The sequence below is a fragment of the Schistocerca gregaria genome, chromosome 1 (genome assembly GCF_023897955.1).
Source record: "Schistocerca gregaria isolate iqSchGreg1 chromosome 1, iqSchGreg1.2, whole genome shotgun sequence".
Lineage (NCBI taxonomy): Eukaryota > Metazoa > Arthropoda > Insecta > Orthoptera > Acrididae > Schistocerca > Schistocerca gregaria.
In genome coordinates this window covers 417,703,388-417,723,194 of record NC_064920.1, presented here as the reverse complement: position 1 = coordinate 417,723,194, position 19,807 = coordinate 417,703,388, and the positions used below count along the sequence as shown (strand labels likewise).

Sequence of the window (19,807 nt, the reverse complement as noted above, 5' to 3'; positions counted from 1 at the left end):
TGCGTAAATATCCATCTGCCTGAAGATGCCTGCAAGGTGTTCAGTTATCAGCTATAGACAATATTCGTACAGCACACTTCAGTAGAATAAATACTTCTTTGACCTTCACTGCACTGTCCCAGAAGATTATGCCGGAAGTTGGAATCTGATGTGATGCAATGTATGCTAGTGGTCCCATCTACAGGTCAAGACAATAAAAGAATTTAGCGAGTGCAAAGCACGTAGAACTGACTTCGTAGATAACTTAACCATGTGCTAGTGCCATCTCTGTTTACCATTATCCATCTAGATTGATGGTTGAGATGCCGTTAGAGGGGGCTTCTAGGTTTTTTCAGACTGATCTAAATGTTAACTCAAGCACAGTTCCATGTTGGCATGATCTGAACTTTCAACTTAATCAAATTTGCCACACACACCAAGTGTAGCTTGACCACAATGGGTCAAACTACTTTTTTTCCCTTCATCTTTACTTCTCAATGTAAACTGGGATAAGCCAGTGCTTGTAGAGGCATTGCTTAATTCCTCTTTGCCTAGCAATGGGCACAAACATATAACTTGTGATGTATGCTACACTTTAATATAAATTTTGCTGATGGCAGGTGTGTGTGGTAGGAATGGGTGACAAATGGACACACGTGATGTTCGCCCTACATCAATTACTGCAGATATCTCGCAAGTATGAATGATCCTTTCAGTTTCAGCTGAAGGAGATTATGTTTAGAAATATTTTTTCTGAAAGATTTTGCTAGTACTTTAACTTCTACATAACCTATTTTCCTCAAAAAATGACAGCTACTTATAAACAAAATGGTTGCTCATAAAGGTCACTCAAAAATGCAGGTGAGAACACATCTGCATATGTAGAGTGCCTAAAATTTCCATATACTGCATGTCTCTTTTGTAGCTAAAAGCAGGTGTTTCTATTACAAATTTGTGAAAGGTCATCTTGGCCGTATAAAAAGATGTAAGAAATGTTTATCATTTCTCTGTACGTCATTTTTAAAACCAAAGCTGAATTTACTAAGCGTATAAAATTCTAACATTACAATCTGAGTTCCATAAAAAAGCTGCAGCTTTCATTTAAGATGAAACTGATACTTCTACATACCATAATGTCTTGTATGTAACAGCACTTATTTTTCTCTAATTAACATTCTTTTTACACAGTGAACAAGTGTTTTTTACACATACAGTTCCCATTCCACTTGTGCTCATACGATTTTTCAAGAGCCTGGAGTGATAAAGGCTACTGCCTTACTCTAAAAATAATTTGGAGCTACAGTTGAAATGTTGTCTACTGTCCATGAAGTCTGTGAACTATGTATCACATTACTAACTGAATTGTCTATTGTCAACATATTTTTTAAATAAAAATGTGTTTGTTTCCACTTAACTGGGGACTAATGCCAGAAATGAATGATTACATCTGATTATCAGCACTGAAGGAAGCAAACTTTTATCAGTTACGCATGCTGAACACTGTGACTGATGAATTAAGATTACCACAAGTAACTGCAACCAGTCATCTTTAACTTAGCAAAAACCGAAGTACAGAATTTACACAACTGTAATTTACAAACATTTCCACTGAATTTGAAAGTGAACTATCAAACCTAAACAGTTGCTACTATCCTCTGAGATGGAGCACTATGATCTGATAATTAAGATAGCAGAAGTTTGTGGTCAACTGAACCTAGCAACACCAGATGTTGGCTGCATCCCATAACATGATGTGATGTGCGGTACCATATGCACACAACACGAAGAAAACACAACAGACTATTTCATCTTTGTTTGTTTTGAGATGTGATTTGCAGTGACACAATGATCTGCAGTGTAGCCCAGAGAGTAAGTTTGGTTGGAAGCTGACACTTTGGTAGCAAGTTGATAAAGCCAAAGAATCTACATATGAAATCTTAAATGTGGTGACATGCGGATCTGTAACACAGCTTGAGGTTTAGGTTAGGTTGTGAGGTGACATTTGGTTCTGAGTTGGAGAAGGTATATCAAACACTTCATTAATTTGAAGTCTGATGTGACTGCAAGAAAAATGACCAAAACACTTCATATGACTGTAGCTCCTACCCAGAAATGTTGTTGAAGGAGTAACTAAATATATGTTTCTTCCAATCTTGGGGCCAGCATGCAAATACTGGTCAGATGTGCACTACACATCAGAGGCTGCTTCTCAGGTAGCTGACTGTGGGTGGGATGCACAAAAGCATATTTTTAGGTTAGGCGACTCTCCATCCAATCCAGATAACGATAACTGTAGGACACCCACAGCAACAGTGAAAGATCGAAAGAAATGCCTCCCACAGGTGAGTGTATTAAAATCCTCATGGTAAACTGCTGAAGCATTTGCAAAAAAGTGCCAGAGTTTGACTCATGAAAATCAGTTAAGCTCACATAATAGTCGGTATATATAGCTGGTTTAAACCTGAAATTGACAGCAGTGTGATTTTTGGGGGAAATTTAAGTGTTTGTTGAAAGAATAGGAAAATGTAGGTGATGCATTTGTCGCAGAAGGCAAGGAACTCAAAATTCACCGAGACAAGCTGAAGCTGCATGTGAGATCATTTGGGCAAGTCTCACTATCAGGGGTGGGCATAAAATTATAATTGCATCGTTCTATCGCCCATCAGACTCATCTCCCACGTAACCAAAAACCTTACTGAAAAACTCAGTTCACTTGTACGTAAGTTCCCCAATCATACTGTCATCATCAGCGGAGACTTCAATTGTCCAACAATTATTTGGAAAAATTACAGTTTTGTTAGTAGAGGGTGTGATAAAACACCCTGTGAAACTTTACTAAATGCCTTCTCTGAAAACTACCAAGAATAAATGGCAAGGCACTTCATTCATCATGGAAATATATTAGCTCTAATGGCAACAAACAAAACTGACCTCTTTGAGAATGTCCACAACAAAACTGGTATCAGTGACCATAAGGCAGTTGTAACAACTATGAATACTAAAGTAGAAAGACCAACTAAGACAAGTAGAAAGATTTATAAGCTCAGCAAACTAGACAAAATATCAGTAGTGCCCTACCCTAATGGAGAACTTGACACTTTCAGCACAGGTCAGAAGCATGTAGAGGAACTTTGGCTCAAGTTTAAAAGAATAGTTGACCATGCATTGGGTAGATATGTACCCAGCAGAACAGTTCATCATGGGAGGGAACCTTCATGGAATACAGCCACTGTAAAGAAATTTCTAAAGAAACAGAAGTTAACACATAATAGGTGTAAAACAAAGCATAGTGCTGCAAACAGAGAGATGCTGAATGAAATGCATTTGGCTGTAAAGAGAGCAATGCATGATGCCATCAATGACTACCGTAGCAGAATACTGTCAAGCAATTTTTTTCATAACCCAAAGAAATTCCAGTGATATGTAAAGGCTGTTAGTGGCACCAAAGTGCCTGAGGATAGCAAAGAAAAAGCTAAAATGCTTAACTCCATTTTCAAATTTTCCCTTACAAAGTAAAACCCAGGAGAATTGCCCCAATTTAATCCTCATACCACTGACAAGATGAATGAAATAAGTATTAGTGATAGTAGTGTTGAGAAACAGGCGAGACTGTTAAAACTGAACAAAGCTCCAGGCCATGGTGGAATCCCTGTCAGTTCTATACTGAATTTGCAGCTAAGTTAGCCCCTCTTCTAGCTATAATCTGTGATAGATCCCTTGAAACAAAAAAACCATGTCTAGTTTTTGGAAAAAGGCACAGGTCACACCTGTCTAAAAGAAGGGGTAGTAGCAGTGATCCACAAAACAACCATCCAATGTCCTTGATATCAATTTGTTGTAGAATCTTAGAACGTATCTTGAGCTCAAACATAATGAGGTACCTTGAACAGGATGACCTCCTCAATGCCAACAAGCACGGATTTCAAAAACATTGATCATGTGAAACCCAAATCGCACTTCTGTCACATGACATACTGAAAGTTGGACCATGGCAACCAGGTAGATGCAGTGTTTTTTAATTTCTGGAAAGCATTTGACTCAATACCACAACTACACTTCTTGTCAAAAGTATGATCATATGGGGTATCAAGTGAAATTTGTGAGTGGATTGAGGACTTTTTGCTAGGGAGGACAAAGCTTGTTATACGAGTCATCATCAGATGCAGAAGTAACTTCGGTTTTGGCCCAGAGAAATGTGTTGGGACCTATGCTATTCATGTTGTATATTGATGTCCTTGCAGACAATGCATTTATCTATAATGATTTACTACCTGAAAAAAGCTGCATAAATATTCAGTCAGATCTTGATAAGATTTCAACATGTTGCAGAGATTGGCAACTTGCTCTCAATGTTCAGAAATGTAAAATTTTGCACTTATCAAAAAAAGTATGCTTTGACTATAATATTAATGAGTCACTTTTGAAATTGGCCTACTTATAGAATACCCAGGTGAAATATTTTGTACAGATGTGAAAGTGTTATTCATGTCAAAACACACAACAATCCAAGGATGTGTAACTCTCTCTCTCAGATTTTCACAAAACTTTACACATTATAGCGTAGGAACTACTGCAACATCTTTTTGGTATCAGTCTACAACTTTATTTTACATCAAATTTTAAATATAGTGATATTCTGGTAAATGGGCTCTGCAAGAATGTCAATGGAAAATGGTAGTTATCTACATAAATGCAGGTGTTTATGAAGCTTTTGATTTTGAATTTTTTTGGAAGTTAAATAAGGCATATAGTTCAGAGATATCAACTTATTGAAGTAGTAAAATTACAAAGAAAATTTTTAAAAGTATTCATGCATATCAATTTTAGTTTTCAGAAAAATTGCAATGTTGTGGAAAAACGCTCATATCACATTTCTCCAACTTGCTGGGAACCTGATTTTGGTCTTAAATAATCACCTAGATTGTAAGTTTTCTAATAAATATTTCAATGAATCTTCTGCTAATTGACACACGCATTAGAAATCAAAATACTTTTTGCTGTGAGGTAAAAGGCTCATTTTAAAGTAAGTCCATCCACTCACTGTCTCAGATGCAATGGTATCAAAGTAGCAAATTTAAGTATAACTCATTCTAGGTAGGCAAGTTACCTTTCTTTAAGAGTGAAAATTTATTTCCTTTCATTTGCCTAATTCAGTGATTTTTTAAGACTATAATATATATGATTTGTGTATTCAGCCGATCACCCTCTACAATGATAAAAAAGTGTTCTTAAGAAAGCACTAACATGTTTGAAACCTTTCTAGGCATGCAAGTAATGCAACAATTGCTGAAATTCATTGTTGAGAATAACTGGAATGCAACAATTAGTCTATTTGGCCTCAGTTGTTCTTTGTCTTTCTCTGAGATATCTCTTATCTGTTTGTGGTGTGGCTCTATCATTCCAGTTGTAAAAAGTATGTTTTAATGGAATTAGCACTCAGTTAATTGCAATGGAAAATGTGAATTAATGCACTGTAGGAAAATTACTGAACACACTATGTCATTTGACAACCTATACCTTAGTTTAAAAAAAACGGAAGAGCTGAGTGAAGAACAACGAGATTTGATATTGCTTTCCAAAAGATCAAGAAAGTGCTACTATGTGTGGACATCACGCATACTATTACTTAAAAGTTACGAAAGTCATCAATGAAATTATTGTGATCCTTCCCAAAAACGCAAACAGTTAAAAAATCTGAGGCCAAAAGCTGTGCACAATTTGTCCACAAAATTTGTGAACTGACATCAGTGATAGAAATGAAAGTGATGCAGATGACCCAGATGTGACATTTCACAAATCAGTACTAGAAAGTCAAAAGTAGTGAGGATGCAAATAAAATTTTACATGATTTAGGGTGAATTCCCCACTCCATTCCAAATCACAAGGTCTCATATGGCAAACAGAAACTAGAAAAAGTGAGCCAGACATTAGATTGCAATTACGAAGGTTCTGACCATAGAGAAGAAAAATTTGATGCCATGATATTGTTAAGAGAAGAGAGAAAAGTGGCTAGTGTAAGAGTACCTGAAAAAATTCAAACTTTAACTTTAGCTCCACCTTCTTGGTCAAAAGAAAACATATTGTCAGTAATGTGGTTCGACAAGCAAGGAAACTGGAAGCAGAAATGGATATTTTATCAATTCCTAAACAAAAAAGGAGCAAAGTTATTGCCGATGAAATGGTAAAGATTGTCACTGATTTCTATCAAAACGGCGAATATACTCAAATGTTACCAGATGCGAAAGACAAAGTTAGCATTCAGAAGAATGTGTATACGCAAAAAAAAAACTCATCCTTTGCAACTTAAGAGAACTGTACTATTGTTTTAAATGAGAGAATCCAAACATTAACATTGGTCTTTCTAAATTTTATTCACTAAGACCGAAGTGGTGTATTTCAGCTGGTGCTGCCCGCACTCATTCAGTGTGTGTGTGTGTGTGTGTGTGAGCCAAAAAAAATGTAAGACTGCTTCTGGACGTGGAACACATTGAAGAAACATACAAAGAACTTATTAAATTTCTTGTACGTAATTCTAAAAACTGTGCATGCTTAATCACTGTGACAATTGTCCCATAGATGACAATCTGTCAGAATTATTAACACAGAAATTAGCTTACAAAGATGCTGATGATGAAATTGAGTTCAGCCGGTCGATAAACACAGATCATCAGGCAGAACTGCTAAAGCAGTCTGCAACTGTTGAAGAATACACTGACTTATTGGAAACAAAGTTACAGGCACTTAAACCATGCTTATTTATATCTAAGTGTCAGTCAAAATCACTGAAAAAATTGAAAGGAAATATAACCCCAGAAAAAGTAACTCTGTTAATGGACTGTGCTGCAAACTACAGTTTTGAAATTCGGAATGAAATTCAGCGTTACCTCTGGACAAGAAGCATATGTACAATCCATCCTGTGGGTATTTATGTGGTAAAAGAAGAAATTAAATTGGTGATAGTGAACCACTGCTTTATAAGTGATGATATGGAACATGATGTAGGATTTGTAAATGCTGTCCGGAAAGAGATGGTTAAGTGGCTGGCAGAGCATTACCCACAAGTGAAGAAAGTGCTTTATTTCACTAATGGATGTGCTGCTCAAAATAAGAATAGAAAACGCTTTAAAAATTTATGTGAGGCACAAAAACAATTTTTCTACTGATGCTGAGCCATGATAAATCTGTGTGCGATGGTTTGGGAGGAACTATAAAAAATGTATTGAGAAAAGCTTGTCTTCAACTAGCAAATTATGCACAAATAACAACTGCATCTTTGTTTACGATTTTTGCAAACCTAATATTGACAATTATTTTGCATTTCTTAGAGAAAGTCAATGTAGATTTCCTAAGCAAAAATCTCAAGAAGAGATTTTCAACAACCTGTACGGTAACTGTTACCAGGAATTTTCACCATTACAAACCACTTTCTTGTGATTATTTAGAGATTGCAAGAGTAACTTCTTCCGAAAAGCCTTCCTTGATTTTTTAATTCAATGAAAATGCCCCACAATGGACTTGCACTTGTCCTCAACAAGATTCTTTTGTAGTAGCTGTGTGTGATGACAGGTGGTACTTCGCCTTCGTGGGAAATGTCTGATGAAGAAGGCGACATTGAACTACTTTTTCTCTGCCCACCTGGATCAGCAGTAATATTCTTTGGGCCTGAAAAGGAATACTCTTGTTTTGTGCCTTAGGAAAACATTTTATGTGCTGTTGGTGTACCTAAATCGACATCATTAGGCAGAATGTATTACTTTAATGATACAGATATGAAGTTAAGTGAATATAATTTGTCACAGTGGATTAAAAACAGATATGCTCTTAAGAAGTTTCATTGATAGTTTCATGGATCTTCACTGTTGAACAGGTACATTTTAAATTAATATTAGTGTGGCTAGAATAATTGTCGTTTACCCTAAATAAAGTTACGATGTGTAATAAAAATGTTTCAATTAAATTTGTAACTTTTGGGTCTGTAGTTTCATGAGGCAGCCTTACTATAGGTTGTCAGTTTCCATAATCTGATTTGAATGACTTTCTGAACAATGATGTGATATGTGTTAAACATCCAATAAAAACTCAGGGCACTGCCCCCCCTTCTCTCCCCCCCAATACCAGAGTTTCGATAAAAATAAATCTTGTATCAGCTGTCAGAAAGTGTTTTACATATTTAAAAATCATTGTTTGGGCCACAACTGCTGACGTTGATTTTCTGTATTCCAAAGAGTCAAGAATAGTTATTAATTTTTGTTTAATGCATGGGAGAGTCTAACAGAGATACTGAAGAAACGTAACTGGCATACTCTTTAAGACAGACGTAAACTATTCCGAGAAAGTTTCAAGCGCCAACTTTAACTGATTACTTTATGGATAGACTACAACTCCCTGAGTATCACCCGCATAGGGATCATAAGGATAAGATTAGAACAATTACTGGCATAGTCCATATCCCTTCAGGCAGTCTAGCAAAGAATCTTATCTTTATAGTCTCAGATATTATTGAATTTAGCATATGTTAAGTAAGGAAAACATATATTTTTTTTTCTCCAAAAAGTTCCTGCTCTGAGGTACAGCCCTCCAAAGATGACACAGTGCACACCATTTGAAGACGTGAATTTTGGAAAAATTTTAATATGATTCATCTCCGGGACATTTTATATGTTTTTTTTTTTTATCTTTTTATTTGAAAGATAATTGCTTTATGATTACTAAGGAATCTTCCATTTGGACTTATCTCTTCTTTTACTATAGCGTTCTGAACTTTTTTTTATAATTTATGGATTTTTTTTCAAAAATGGCAATCCGTAAAACTGACTTTTTTTTCCCTGTTGATTAATACCATATAGTTCTACATTCCCTGAAACGGAGAGCTTCCACTTTTAGGTTGAACAGGTATTATAAACAACTGAAATGTTTGTCGTGCAGAAAACCCATTTTATTATCACATAACAGGCTAATAAAAATCAAAACCTAGCCTTATAGTCAATGAACCAAAAATGTGTTCCATTACTTCAGTATCCTTCTTTGTTTTGTACAGAATTTAGCCAGTCAATGAACTGAAAATGTGTTCCGCTGCTTCAGTATCTTCCTTTGATATAGAGTGATGCCTTCCTGGTGAACCAATAGGAACTGGGGCATTTACAATCTTCAAAATATTGTGAACAGGAAGTCAGCACTAATGCTGTTGTTGCTATCCTTCAGCTGAAAAACCTATACCCAGCAGCTGGCCCATATGCTAGCATAAAATTCACTACAATTTTGTTTAACTCATAACTGGTGTCTATAATCTCTGCAATCCACCAGTCACAGTCATACACAAGCACACCACAAACATTCCTCTTCTCAGTCTGTGAATCTGAATGTTATCCTGGTGTTTCTGAGGTGTTGGTCAAATGATTGAAATTTCTTTTTTCTTGCTCTTTAAATGGTGTGCAATATGAGTTTGCCCATCACTTAGAGACTAAAAATGTGTCTTCTGAATTCCTTTCGCAAGAGTGGTTTGTTTGAACCATTCTTCTTTTTCTTCTCGTGGAATTCTTCAATTTCCTCTTTGAACAAAAGACAGGGAACTGGATGTGAAAGCTTTCAGAACTCTCTTAAAATCCTGAGCATTCTGAATAGCAGTTGTATTTGGTCTGGAAAGATTATGTTTGGTAGCATGGCATTTCAGCAGGCCTCCTATACTATCACAAGGCGCCTTCCCATGACCAGTAGCACTGTATACTGTGTCACTTGGGACAAGTGACTTACTCAGTTCAAACAGCTGGTAACAATTTTTAAAATGACTAGGAGAACCATCAGAAATGATGATGATCTTCTCTGCCCGTTTGCAGTTGAAAAATTTTGCGCATTGCTAGCGAAGCAGGTGCCGAGTCATGTCCTGTGTCATCACTCTTAACTGCAACACTTCTTGTCTTGTTTTGAAAATACGTCACTCCTGTAAAAACTGAAACCTCGTTGTTACTCCAATGATACCCTTGCACTTCTTGTGGGGGAATTAGAGACCAGTTCTCAGCAAAATCAAAGTGAAGCAATGAACATAGTTCGTCAGCCTGTACACACCCTTTTACTTCTGCAATATGTTTTTGTTGCAATTTCTTCTGATGCTGGTGTGTTACTGCTTTCACTGACCATTTACAAAATTCACCAATGGAACTATCAAAGGCAACAGTTTTCTTAAATACTTTATTATCCTCTCATGTCGCATATGTAATTTGTGCAGAGTTATTTGCTACATCTTCCAGGCCACGGGTCTGCAAAGACAGTCCTCCCTTTCCAGGGCAGTCACCACATTCTTGAAACAAACAAGTCTCTCACTTTATGTCACAGACTACTAATGACTTCACATGCCCAATCAAGATGTCATATGTCACATGTTCTAGATAGTTCTTCAAAGTTATGACACAAAGTTCTAAATTTGTGCAGTACACACATAAACAGACATCTCTAGGTGGGTGTGGAACTACCCATTTAGGTCGTCGTGCACACAATTTTGATATTCCAATATGTGAAGTTGTATAGTTGGTCTTATAAACTGCAAAAGTTTCTTAAATACTCAGAGTCATATACCTCTTCACTTTCAAAACTTTTTTATCTTCAACTGTTACAGTTATAGTGTCTTTTTTGTTGGCATTCTGGCAAGAACAGTCCCATTTGCTCCTTTTACAGACCTCTGATATCTTGCTTTGTGTTCCTTGTACTTTGATACTGGTGGAACATGGTTCAAAATTGTTTTCTTTGAAAATGTCGCCAGAATAATAGTAAAAATTGCACCTTTTCACTGTAGGATGCACAATATTCAAGAGATGAATTAATATTTGTGAACAATTTGTGGCAAAAAGTGGAAGAGTGCTTTGGTTCATTTTCTTCTGAAGATGGAATTTCTACTTTGAAGAGGGTGGTCAGTTTTGCTGTTGGGTACTCATCCATAGCTTTAGTAATTTCTCTGCACTTTATTGATCCATAGAGCATATGACTATTTCACTGACCACGTTTTCTTAACAGAGGGTCAATCCAAACGAAGGGGTCCAATAAAAATTAAGTTGGTTGCTTGACCAGTTTTACATTTTAATTTTTTATATGTGATTACCCTATAATTGATTAGTTCAAAATAGTTTTTTTTTCTTTCTTAAAAAATTACCTTTCACCTTTACTGAATGGCAGCCACTTTTGTTTGTAAGCGCGTGACGATGTTTCAGTTTCGAGACTTTAGCAAAAATATGAATATCTCAGCACTGGGTTAAGTTACAATATTGCAACTGACATGATTGTTTTTAGAAAAGTGTCCACTACAACACTGTCTATTACACACAGAACCCTAAATTCAAAAATAACCAGTCAAAATGGCCTCAAAAGTTTGGTATCCAAATTTTCAAAAATCTGCTTTTTAGGCCCAAAAATAACAAACAAGGAGTGATATAAGAGAGTGTTTTTCCCTATAGTTAGGTATCATATACTACTAGCCTCATAGAGAGCAAGAACACTTACAAATGTTCCCTTAATTTTTTATGAATTCATGAAATTTGAAAATTTTCATTTTTTGTAAAGTTTGGGGTAGTTATCTTATGTGGGCCTGAATATAAAAATATGATTTTTGCACAGTTTGTACACCTATATGATAGCACTGTACTGTAATAATTTCAACATTGATATTTGACTGTGAACAAAGTTATGAATTTTTGAAAATGAGGAGATAATTCACAATACTCTACAACTGATCTTATGACTGTTGCCTATTCATGTGTGATATTGCTGGCATATAATCAATTATTATTGAAGTAAGGTACTGAATTATATACAAAAAGTGGAATCATCACTGAAGTTAACATTTATACTATTACGACATGATTAAAATAAATATTTTCAATTAACATCCTTCGAGTGCGACTGTTCCTAAACCTGGTGGTGAATACAAAATTGTTAACGCTTTCGCGGCCACTTGTTGACAAACTGCCTATTGGCTTCTGTCTCGGGTTCTTCGGCCGACGTTCATCTAATGATTTTTCTAACGTTTCGCCAGCACGAGTGGCTGGCATTGTCAAAGCTTCACCCTCCATTGTCGGTGGTGAACTGGAGCCGAGCTCGCGGCTGCAGACTATATGTACCTGGCGCGCCACGTCCGAGGGCTTCTCCGTGGTCATTTCCGGTGCGGTTCTCCTCTTGCTACCTGCGACGGTCGTTCGCTGCAGTATGGGAAGCCAGGATCCGTTTTCGTAAGGCTTTCCTCTTTCTTGTTGAAACTGTTCACATGCTTTTGTATTTCTACAGCTTTTCAGAACAAGTGCATATGATAGTACTTCTCTGCAGCCAGAACTTCCGTGTCTGGGAATTTTATTATGTGGTCGGTCTCATTCAGTGCGTGCTCTGCCACGGCCGATTTCTCCGCCTGGGTAGAGCTATTTTCCTTGTTTTCTACAAGAAGTGGTTAGCAATCACAGTTTAGTCAATAATCAACCGCCTTTAGTGAATTAGCAGTCTAGTTAAAAGTTGATTAACACTCTATAGTAAATTGATTTCTTAGGATGGATAGGATGTGTGGCTGCTGTGTACGGACGCAGGAGGAGCTGGCCACTCTTCGCGAACAGCTGAGCGTGTTGATGGCCGCAGTCAGCCGTCTTCAGGCTGCTGCCTCGGAGTGTAGCGGCAGTGGGGAGTCTGGTGCGTCGCAAGGTACACCCCAGGTGTTACATGCTTCACCCACTGTCCCTGCTGTCAAGACATCTTCGCGGGTACCAGGCACGGTTGGGCCACCCTCTCCCCAAGGGGAGTGGCGGGTTCAGCGGCGTTCGCGGCGGAGGGTCAATGTGGAGGCTGGCCGTGTGGCATCGCCCGCTCTGCCTGTGAGTGGACATGTGGCCACTCCTTCAGCAAGGTCCGAGCAGGCACACGGGGGGAGGGGTTTATTAGTTATTGGGAGCTCCAACGTTAGGCGGGTGATGGAGACCCTTAGGGAAATAGCGGAAAGGTTGGGGAAGAAGGCCAGTGTTCACTCTGTCTGCTTGCTGGGGGGTCTCATCCGAGATGCAGAGGAGGCCCTACCGGCGGCGATAGAGAGCACTGGGTGCACCCGACTGCAAATTGTTGCCCATGTCGGCACCAATGACTCCTGCCGTCTGGGTTCAGAGGTCATCCTCAGTTCGTACAGGCGGTTGGCGGAGTTGGTGAAGGCGGAAAGCCTCGCTCTCGGGGTGGAATTAGAGCTAACTATTTGTAGTATCGTTCCCAGAACCGATCGCGGTCCTCTGGTTTGGACCCGAGTGGAAGGCTTAAACCAGAGGCTCAGACAATTCTGCGGAGAGCTGGGGTGCAAATTTCTAGACCTCCGCTATCGGGTGGAGAAATGTAGGGTCCCCCTGAATAGGTCAGGCGTGCACTACACGCCGGAAGCGGTTACGAGGGTAGCGGAGTACGTGTGGAGTGCACATGGGGTTTTTTTAGGTTAGAGAATTCCCTCCCTAGGCCCGACAAGACGCCTCCTGGGACGCGGCAAGGCAAGAGTAGGCAAAATGCAACAAGGAATAACAATATTAATGTGCTAATAGTAAACTGCAGGAGCGTCTACAGAAAGGTCCCAGAACTGCTCTCATTAATAAACGGTCACAACGCCCATATAGTACTAGGAACAGAAAGTTGGCTGAAACCAGACGTAAACAGTAATGAAATCCTAAACTCGGATTGGAATGTATACCGCAGAGATAGGCTGGACAGTGAAGTGGGGAGGCGTGTTTATAGCGATAAGAAGTGCAATAGTATCGAAGGAAATTGACGGAGATTCTAATTGTGAAATGATTTGGGTGAAGGTCACTGTTAAAGCAGGCTCAGACATGGTAATTGGATGTCTCTATAGGCCCCCGGGCTCAGTAGCTGTTGTGGCTCAGCACCTGAAGAATAATTTGGAAAATATTTCGAGTAGATTTCCCCACCATGTTATAGTTCTGAGTGGAGATTTTAATTTGCCTGATATAGACTGGGAGACTCAAACGTTCGTAACGGGTGGCAGGGACAAAGAATCCAGTGAAATATTTTTAAGTGCTTTATCTGAAAACTACCTTGAGCAGTTAAACAGAAAACCGACTCGTGGCGATAACATATTAGACCTTCTGGTGACAAACAGACCCGAACTATTTGAATCAGTTAATGCACAACAGGGAATCAGCGATCATAAAGCGGTTACTGCATCGATGATTTCAGCCGTAAATAGAAATATTAAAAAAGGTAGGAAGATTTTTCTGTTTAGCAAAAGTGACAAAAAGCAGATTACAGAGTACCTGACGGCTCAACACAAAAGTTTTGTCTCAAGTGCAGATAGTGTTGAGGATCAGTGGACAAAGTTCAAAACCATGGTACAATATGCGTTAGATGAATATGTGCCAAGCAAGATCGTAAGAGATGGGAAAGAGCCACCGTGGTACAACAACCGAGTTAGAAAACTGCTGCGGAAGCAAAGGGAACTTCACAGCAAACATAAACATAGCCAAAGCCTTGCAGACAAACAAAAATTATGCGAAGTTCTATGTACTGACTTGGCAGAAAATCCTAAGAAATTTTGGTCCTATGTCAAAGCGGTAGGTGGATCAAAACAAAATGTCCAGACACTCTGTGACCAAAATGGTACTGAAACAGAGGATGACAGACTAAAGGCCGAATTACTAAATGTCTTCTTCCAAAGCTGTTTCACAGAGGAAGACTGCACTGTGCTTCCTTCTCTAGATTGTCGCACAGTTGACAAAATGGTAGATATCGAAGTAGACGACAGAGGGATAGAGAAACAATTAAAATCGCTCAAAAGAGGAAAGGCCGCTGGTCCTGATGGAATACCAGCTCGATTTTACACAGAGTACGCGAAGGAACTTGCCCCTCTTCTTGCAGCGGTGTACCGTAGGTCTCTAGAAGAGCGACGCGTTCCAAAGGATTGGAAAAGGGCACAGGTCATCCCCGTTTTCAAGAAGGGACGTCGAACAGATGTGCAGAACTATAGACCTATATCTCTAACGTCGATCAGTTGTAGAATTTTGGAACACGTATTATGTTCGAGTATAATGACTTTTCTGGAGACTAGAATCTATTCTGTAGGAATCAGCATGGGTTTCGAAAAAGACGGTCGTGTGAAACCCAGCTCGCGCTATTCGTCCACGAGACTCAGAGGGCCTTAAACACGGGTTCACAGGTAGATGCCGTGTTTCTTGACTTCCGCAAGGCGTTTGACACAGTTCCCCACAGTCGTTTAATGAACAAAGTAAGAGCATACGGACTATCAGATCAATTGTGTGATTGGATTGAGGAGTTCCTAGATAACAGAACGCAGCATGTCATTCTCAATGGAGAGAAGTCTTCCGAAGCAAGAGTGATTTCAGGTGTGCCGCAGGGGAGTGTCATAGGACCGTTGCCATTCACAATATACATAAATGACCTGGTGGATGACATCGGAAGTTCACTGAGGCTTTTTGCAGATGATGCTGTGGTGTATCGAGAGGTTGCAACAATGGAAAATTGTACTGAAATGCAGGAGGATCGGCAGCGAATTGACGCATGGTGCACGGAATGGCAATTGAATCTCAATGTAGACAAGTTTAATGTGATGCGAATACATAGAAAGATAGGTCCCTTATCATTTAGCTACAAAATAGCAGGTCAGCAACTGGAAGCAGTTAATTCCATACATTATCTGGGAGTACTCATTAGGAGTGATTTAAAATGGAATGATCATATAAAGTTGATCGTTGGTAAAGCAGATGCCAGACTGAGATTCATTGGAAGAATCCTAAGGAAATGCAATCCGACAACAAAGGAAGTAGGTTACAGTACGCTTGTTTGCCCAATGCTTGAATACTGCTCAGCAGTGTGGGATCCGCACCAGGTAGGGTTGATCCAACGGAGAGCAGCGCGCTTCGTTACAGGATCATTTAGTAATCACGAAAGCTTTACGGAGATAATAGATAAACTCAAGTGGAAGACTCTGCAGGAGAGACGCTCAGTAGCTCGGTACGGGCTTTTGTTAAAGTTTCGAGAACATACCTTCACCTAAGAGTCAAGCAGTATATTGCTCCCTCCTACGTATATCTCGCGAAGAGACCATGAGGATAAAATCAGAGAGATTAGAGCCCACACAGAAGCATACCGACAATCCTTCTTTCCATGTACAATACGAGACTGGAATAGAAGGGAGAACCGATAGAGGTACTCAGGTTACCCTCCGCCACACACCGTCAGGTGGCTTGCGGAGTATGGATGTAGATGTAGAGAGATAGGATTTCAAAGTTTTTTTCCAAGATTCGTATCTTGAAAATGATGTTCGCAATGTCATCTTTGGAGGCCTGTATCTATCTGCACGATTTTCTTTCTTTTTTTTGAGAATACAAAAAAGTATGTTTCTTACTTACTCCTGAATGTTAACATATGCTAAATTCAATAACATCCGAAACTATGAAGGCAACCCCACTGCCTACTTCATGCACAGAGGCATTAAAACAATCAGTCTTCTTGCACTACATACTTGACTGAACAGGAAGTTACCCTAATAGCTGGTACATTTGGACGTACCCTTGCCATGCACTTCACAGTGGTTTGCAGAATGTAGACATAGATGTAGCAAAGACCAAACAAAATTCACTCTATCATTTGAAAGCAGAAGTTTCTCCAATACTTACATCCACAGATGAACTAACAGATAACAATACCTATTCCATATTTCATTTAAATTCGAACTTCATTGATTTAATGGATGCTATAATCTGATACTTTATGTTTTCGTGTAAATAAGATACACCACTGTATTCTCTAAGTAGTCATTATTGTACTGAACTGTGCGACAATGAAAAATTGGCACTTCTTTCATTTCCAAATTTACTAGCAAACACTACTGTGCTGCCTACTTCGCTCTTCACAATAAATAATAAAGCATCCAAAATGCATGAAAACGATTTAAACAAATGTCTACTCATAGATACAAAGAAAAAAACAAACACAATATAAAACAGATAAGAGCAACAATGGTTTCCAAAGCACTACTCTGATATTTGCTAAATATATCGTATCGAACCCCATTTTATTAGACTCAAAACCTCTAGGATAATTACATACAAATAAGTCAAAACATATTCTAGCGCTGAACAACTAATTACCTGTACATAATCGATGCATTCACCAGTAATTGGATCCTTTCTAAAAGTTACATTTTGTATCACCGCAAACAAATCTCCTTCATCTAGAAGCTCAACTTTAAACTTACAGTGAAATTCTTTGTATCCAGACCACTTATCAAATGTTCGCTGTTCAGTAATTAAAATTCCATTTTCTGGAGGAAGTTTAATTGTTTGTTTTTTCACGTGTGAACAAATCTTGTCATTCCCTAAACTATCTGGAAGAAAAAAATCAGAATGAGAATAACTTAGTAGTAATGTAGTCGCTCGCACATTCAAATTTTTAACTTCATTAAAATGCTGTCAACATTAATTATTTCAAGTGATTCAGTATGCACTTGATCAATACACTGCACACCCAAAGAAACCACCCGATCAACATTGTATATCACTTTACACAACAACTATCACCAGAAGGATTAATCACTGAAAAACAAATATTTCACCGCTGGCCTGCGCCAAGTTAAAAATTCTTCACGGAAGACAGCCTCAACAACTTCCAGCAACACTACTATACGCTATACGCCTGCTCTGCCAATTCATTTGCGGACATATTTAGCCTAGCAATAAACTTTCATTAACACCAAAATGATAAAAAACATTATTTTATTTCCGGTATTTTGTTACGAACTGGATTATATGAGCTGTCAAAACATGTAAACATTGGTACAAAATAGACAATTCTGTATCACAGCACACAAATTTTCTCCCATCATTGCAGATTCCAGTATAGACTACACTCACATTTCCTGTAAGCGGAACACTGAAGAAAAACCATCAAAAAACTAAAACATAATACAACACTCTGCATCCTACCACCAGTCGGCGCCATCTTCACCGTTTTCACTGATTGCTCTCGATTCCCAGATTTTTACTCAACGATGTTCTACGAAAATAGTATGACGCACCCACTACTCTCCAGAGATGTTGCACGAACATACGTTCCACCCTCGGATCGCACATCTGTTATACGATTGTTAAAAGGCTTACTGTTGTAAAGGTTTCATCTTTTATATTATTTTAATTATTATGGTATATTTACCTTTTGACAATTTATTTCACAAGTATGATTTTGAGCAGCCTACACGCCCATCTGTGCAGCCATTGTATTCCCCAATTTGATTACGTTAAGCGTCATTAGTCAACTTTGCTTACTCCCTTGGGTGAAAACTCCGGGGAATTCACTGTATCGACTGGTTTGCAACCTGCGCTGCGCTCATATATAAGCGAAAACGATTACAGTTGACATGTTGGTTCAGATGAGGACAGAGCGATTTGTAAAGTGTTAAGTACGCAAAATTGTGTCAATGGAAACAGAAGATTGCAGTAGTGGTCGTGTTTAACTGTAAGAAGCGAATTCAAAAATACAGAAAATTCTTGGAAACTAATCCTGAATGTAATGGTTGGTTGTGGATTGATGAACCTAACTCTGAAAGGGCTATATGTAGAACCTGTAAAATAATTTTTGTGCCTGAATTGGGATGTGTTATAAACATTCTTATATTGTAAACCATGTCAAAAATGTGAGGATGATGTCATCTAAAAGCCAGATAATTTTGAGTTCATTTGTGAAATCAGTTACAAGTGATCTAACTTTAAATAATCAGGCTCACATTGCTGTAATTAAATTGGTGGGATTCTTGGCAGATCACAATCTGCCTTTCAGTGTTGCAGATCAGCTGGAGGGCATAGTTAACCGGTAACTGGTACACCTAGGTACTAGGGACCTGAGAGAAATTTATTTTTTTCCAGCATTGCAATGTGTGCAGCACACTGACATGCATTCCTGTGTACTCTCCAGCATTCAGTTGGCTATCAGCCCACAGCATTGTCACAAGTGTCTTCGCTAGTTTTGCATCTATAAAAGTACATGGGTCCCAAGGACGCAGTTGTAACTGCAGTGGAAGTTTTTCATCTTAACACCACTTGCAATATTTTGGATTTATTGTACCACATTTCATAAAAATGAGTGTAGAAGATACCATCGATACTCAGAACGAACAGGTGGACAGTGATATTGATGATATAAGCGGAAGTGACAACAATTGTGAAACTAGTGAACATGAAACTGAAAGTGACAGCAGGTAATAATATCTATGGGAGGAATAGAGTCAAATGGTCAACAGCACCCAGCATACGTGGTAGAATGTCACCAAGCAATATCATCACTACAATTCATCTTCCTGGAATACATGGCCCAGCTAGACAGCTAACAAAAAGATCCCTCTAGCATTTTGGGAATTACTTTTTACTTATAAAATGATTGCAGAGATAGCACGCAGAACCAATGAAAAAATTATATCATTGCTGCCTGAGTCTAAAAGTTTATTCTTTCAAAAGTAACAGATAAAGTGGAAATAAAGGCCCTTTTGGGTCTTTGTTATCCCTGGGGAGCCTTCAAATCAAACAGTGAAGATCTGGATGATTTGTTTGCTACAAATGGCACTGGTAGACCAATTCGTAGAACAACTATGCCCTTGAAACGTCTATTATTTTTATTGCATTGTTTTCGTTTTGATGATTCAACAACCTGTGATACCAGAAAACCCAGAGATAAAATGTACCACATCTCTTGGCTATTCTATTCATTTGTAAAAGGTTGCCAAGAAAACTATCCAGTTGGAGAATATGTCACCATGGACGAAATGTTTGTTGGATTCCGTGGCAGATGTGCATTCAGGATTTACATT

At 38.5% G+C, this 19,807-nt stretch overlaps 1 protein-coding gene across 1 annotated transcript in view; it reads right to left on the bottom strand.

Moving 5' to 3' along the window:
* LOC126350259 (uncharacterized) overlaps positions 1–17,969 on the bottom strand; it is a 45,842-nt gene extending 27,873 nt beyond the window's left edge. Inside the window, exons 1-2 of the mRNA XM_050002501.1 lie at positions 17,862–17,969; positions 17,100–17,335 (exon numbers count right to left, since the gene is read on the bottom strand). Coding sequence (XP_049858458.1) covers positions 17,100–17,335; positions 17,862–17,949 — 324 coding nt within the window. The 5' untranslated portion in view covers positions 17,950–17,969. The remainder of the gene's footprint in view (positions 1–17,099; positions 17,336–17,861) is intronic.
* Between the last annotated feature and the right edge of the window lie 1,838 nt (positions 17,970–19,807).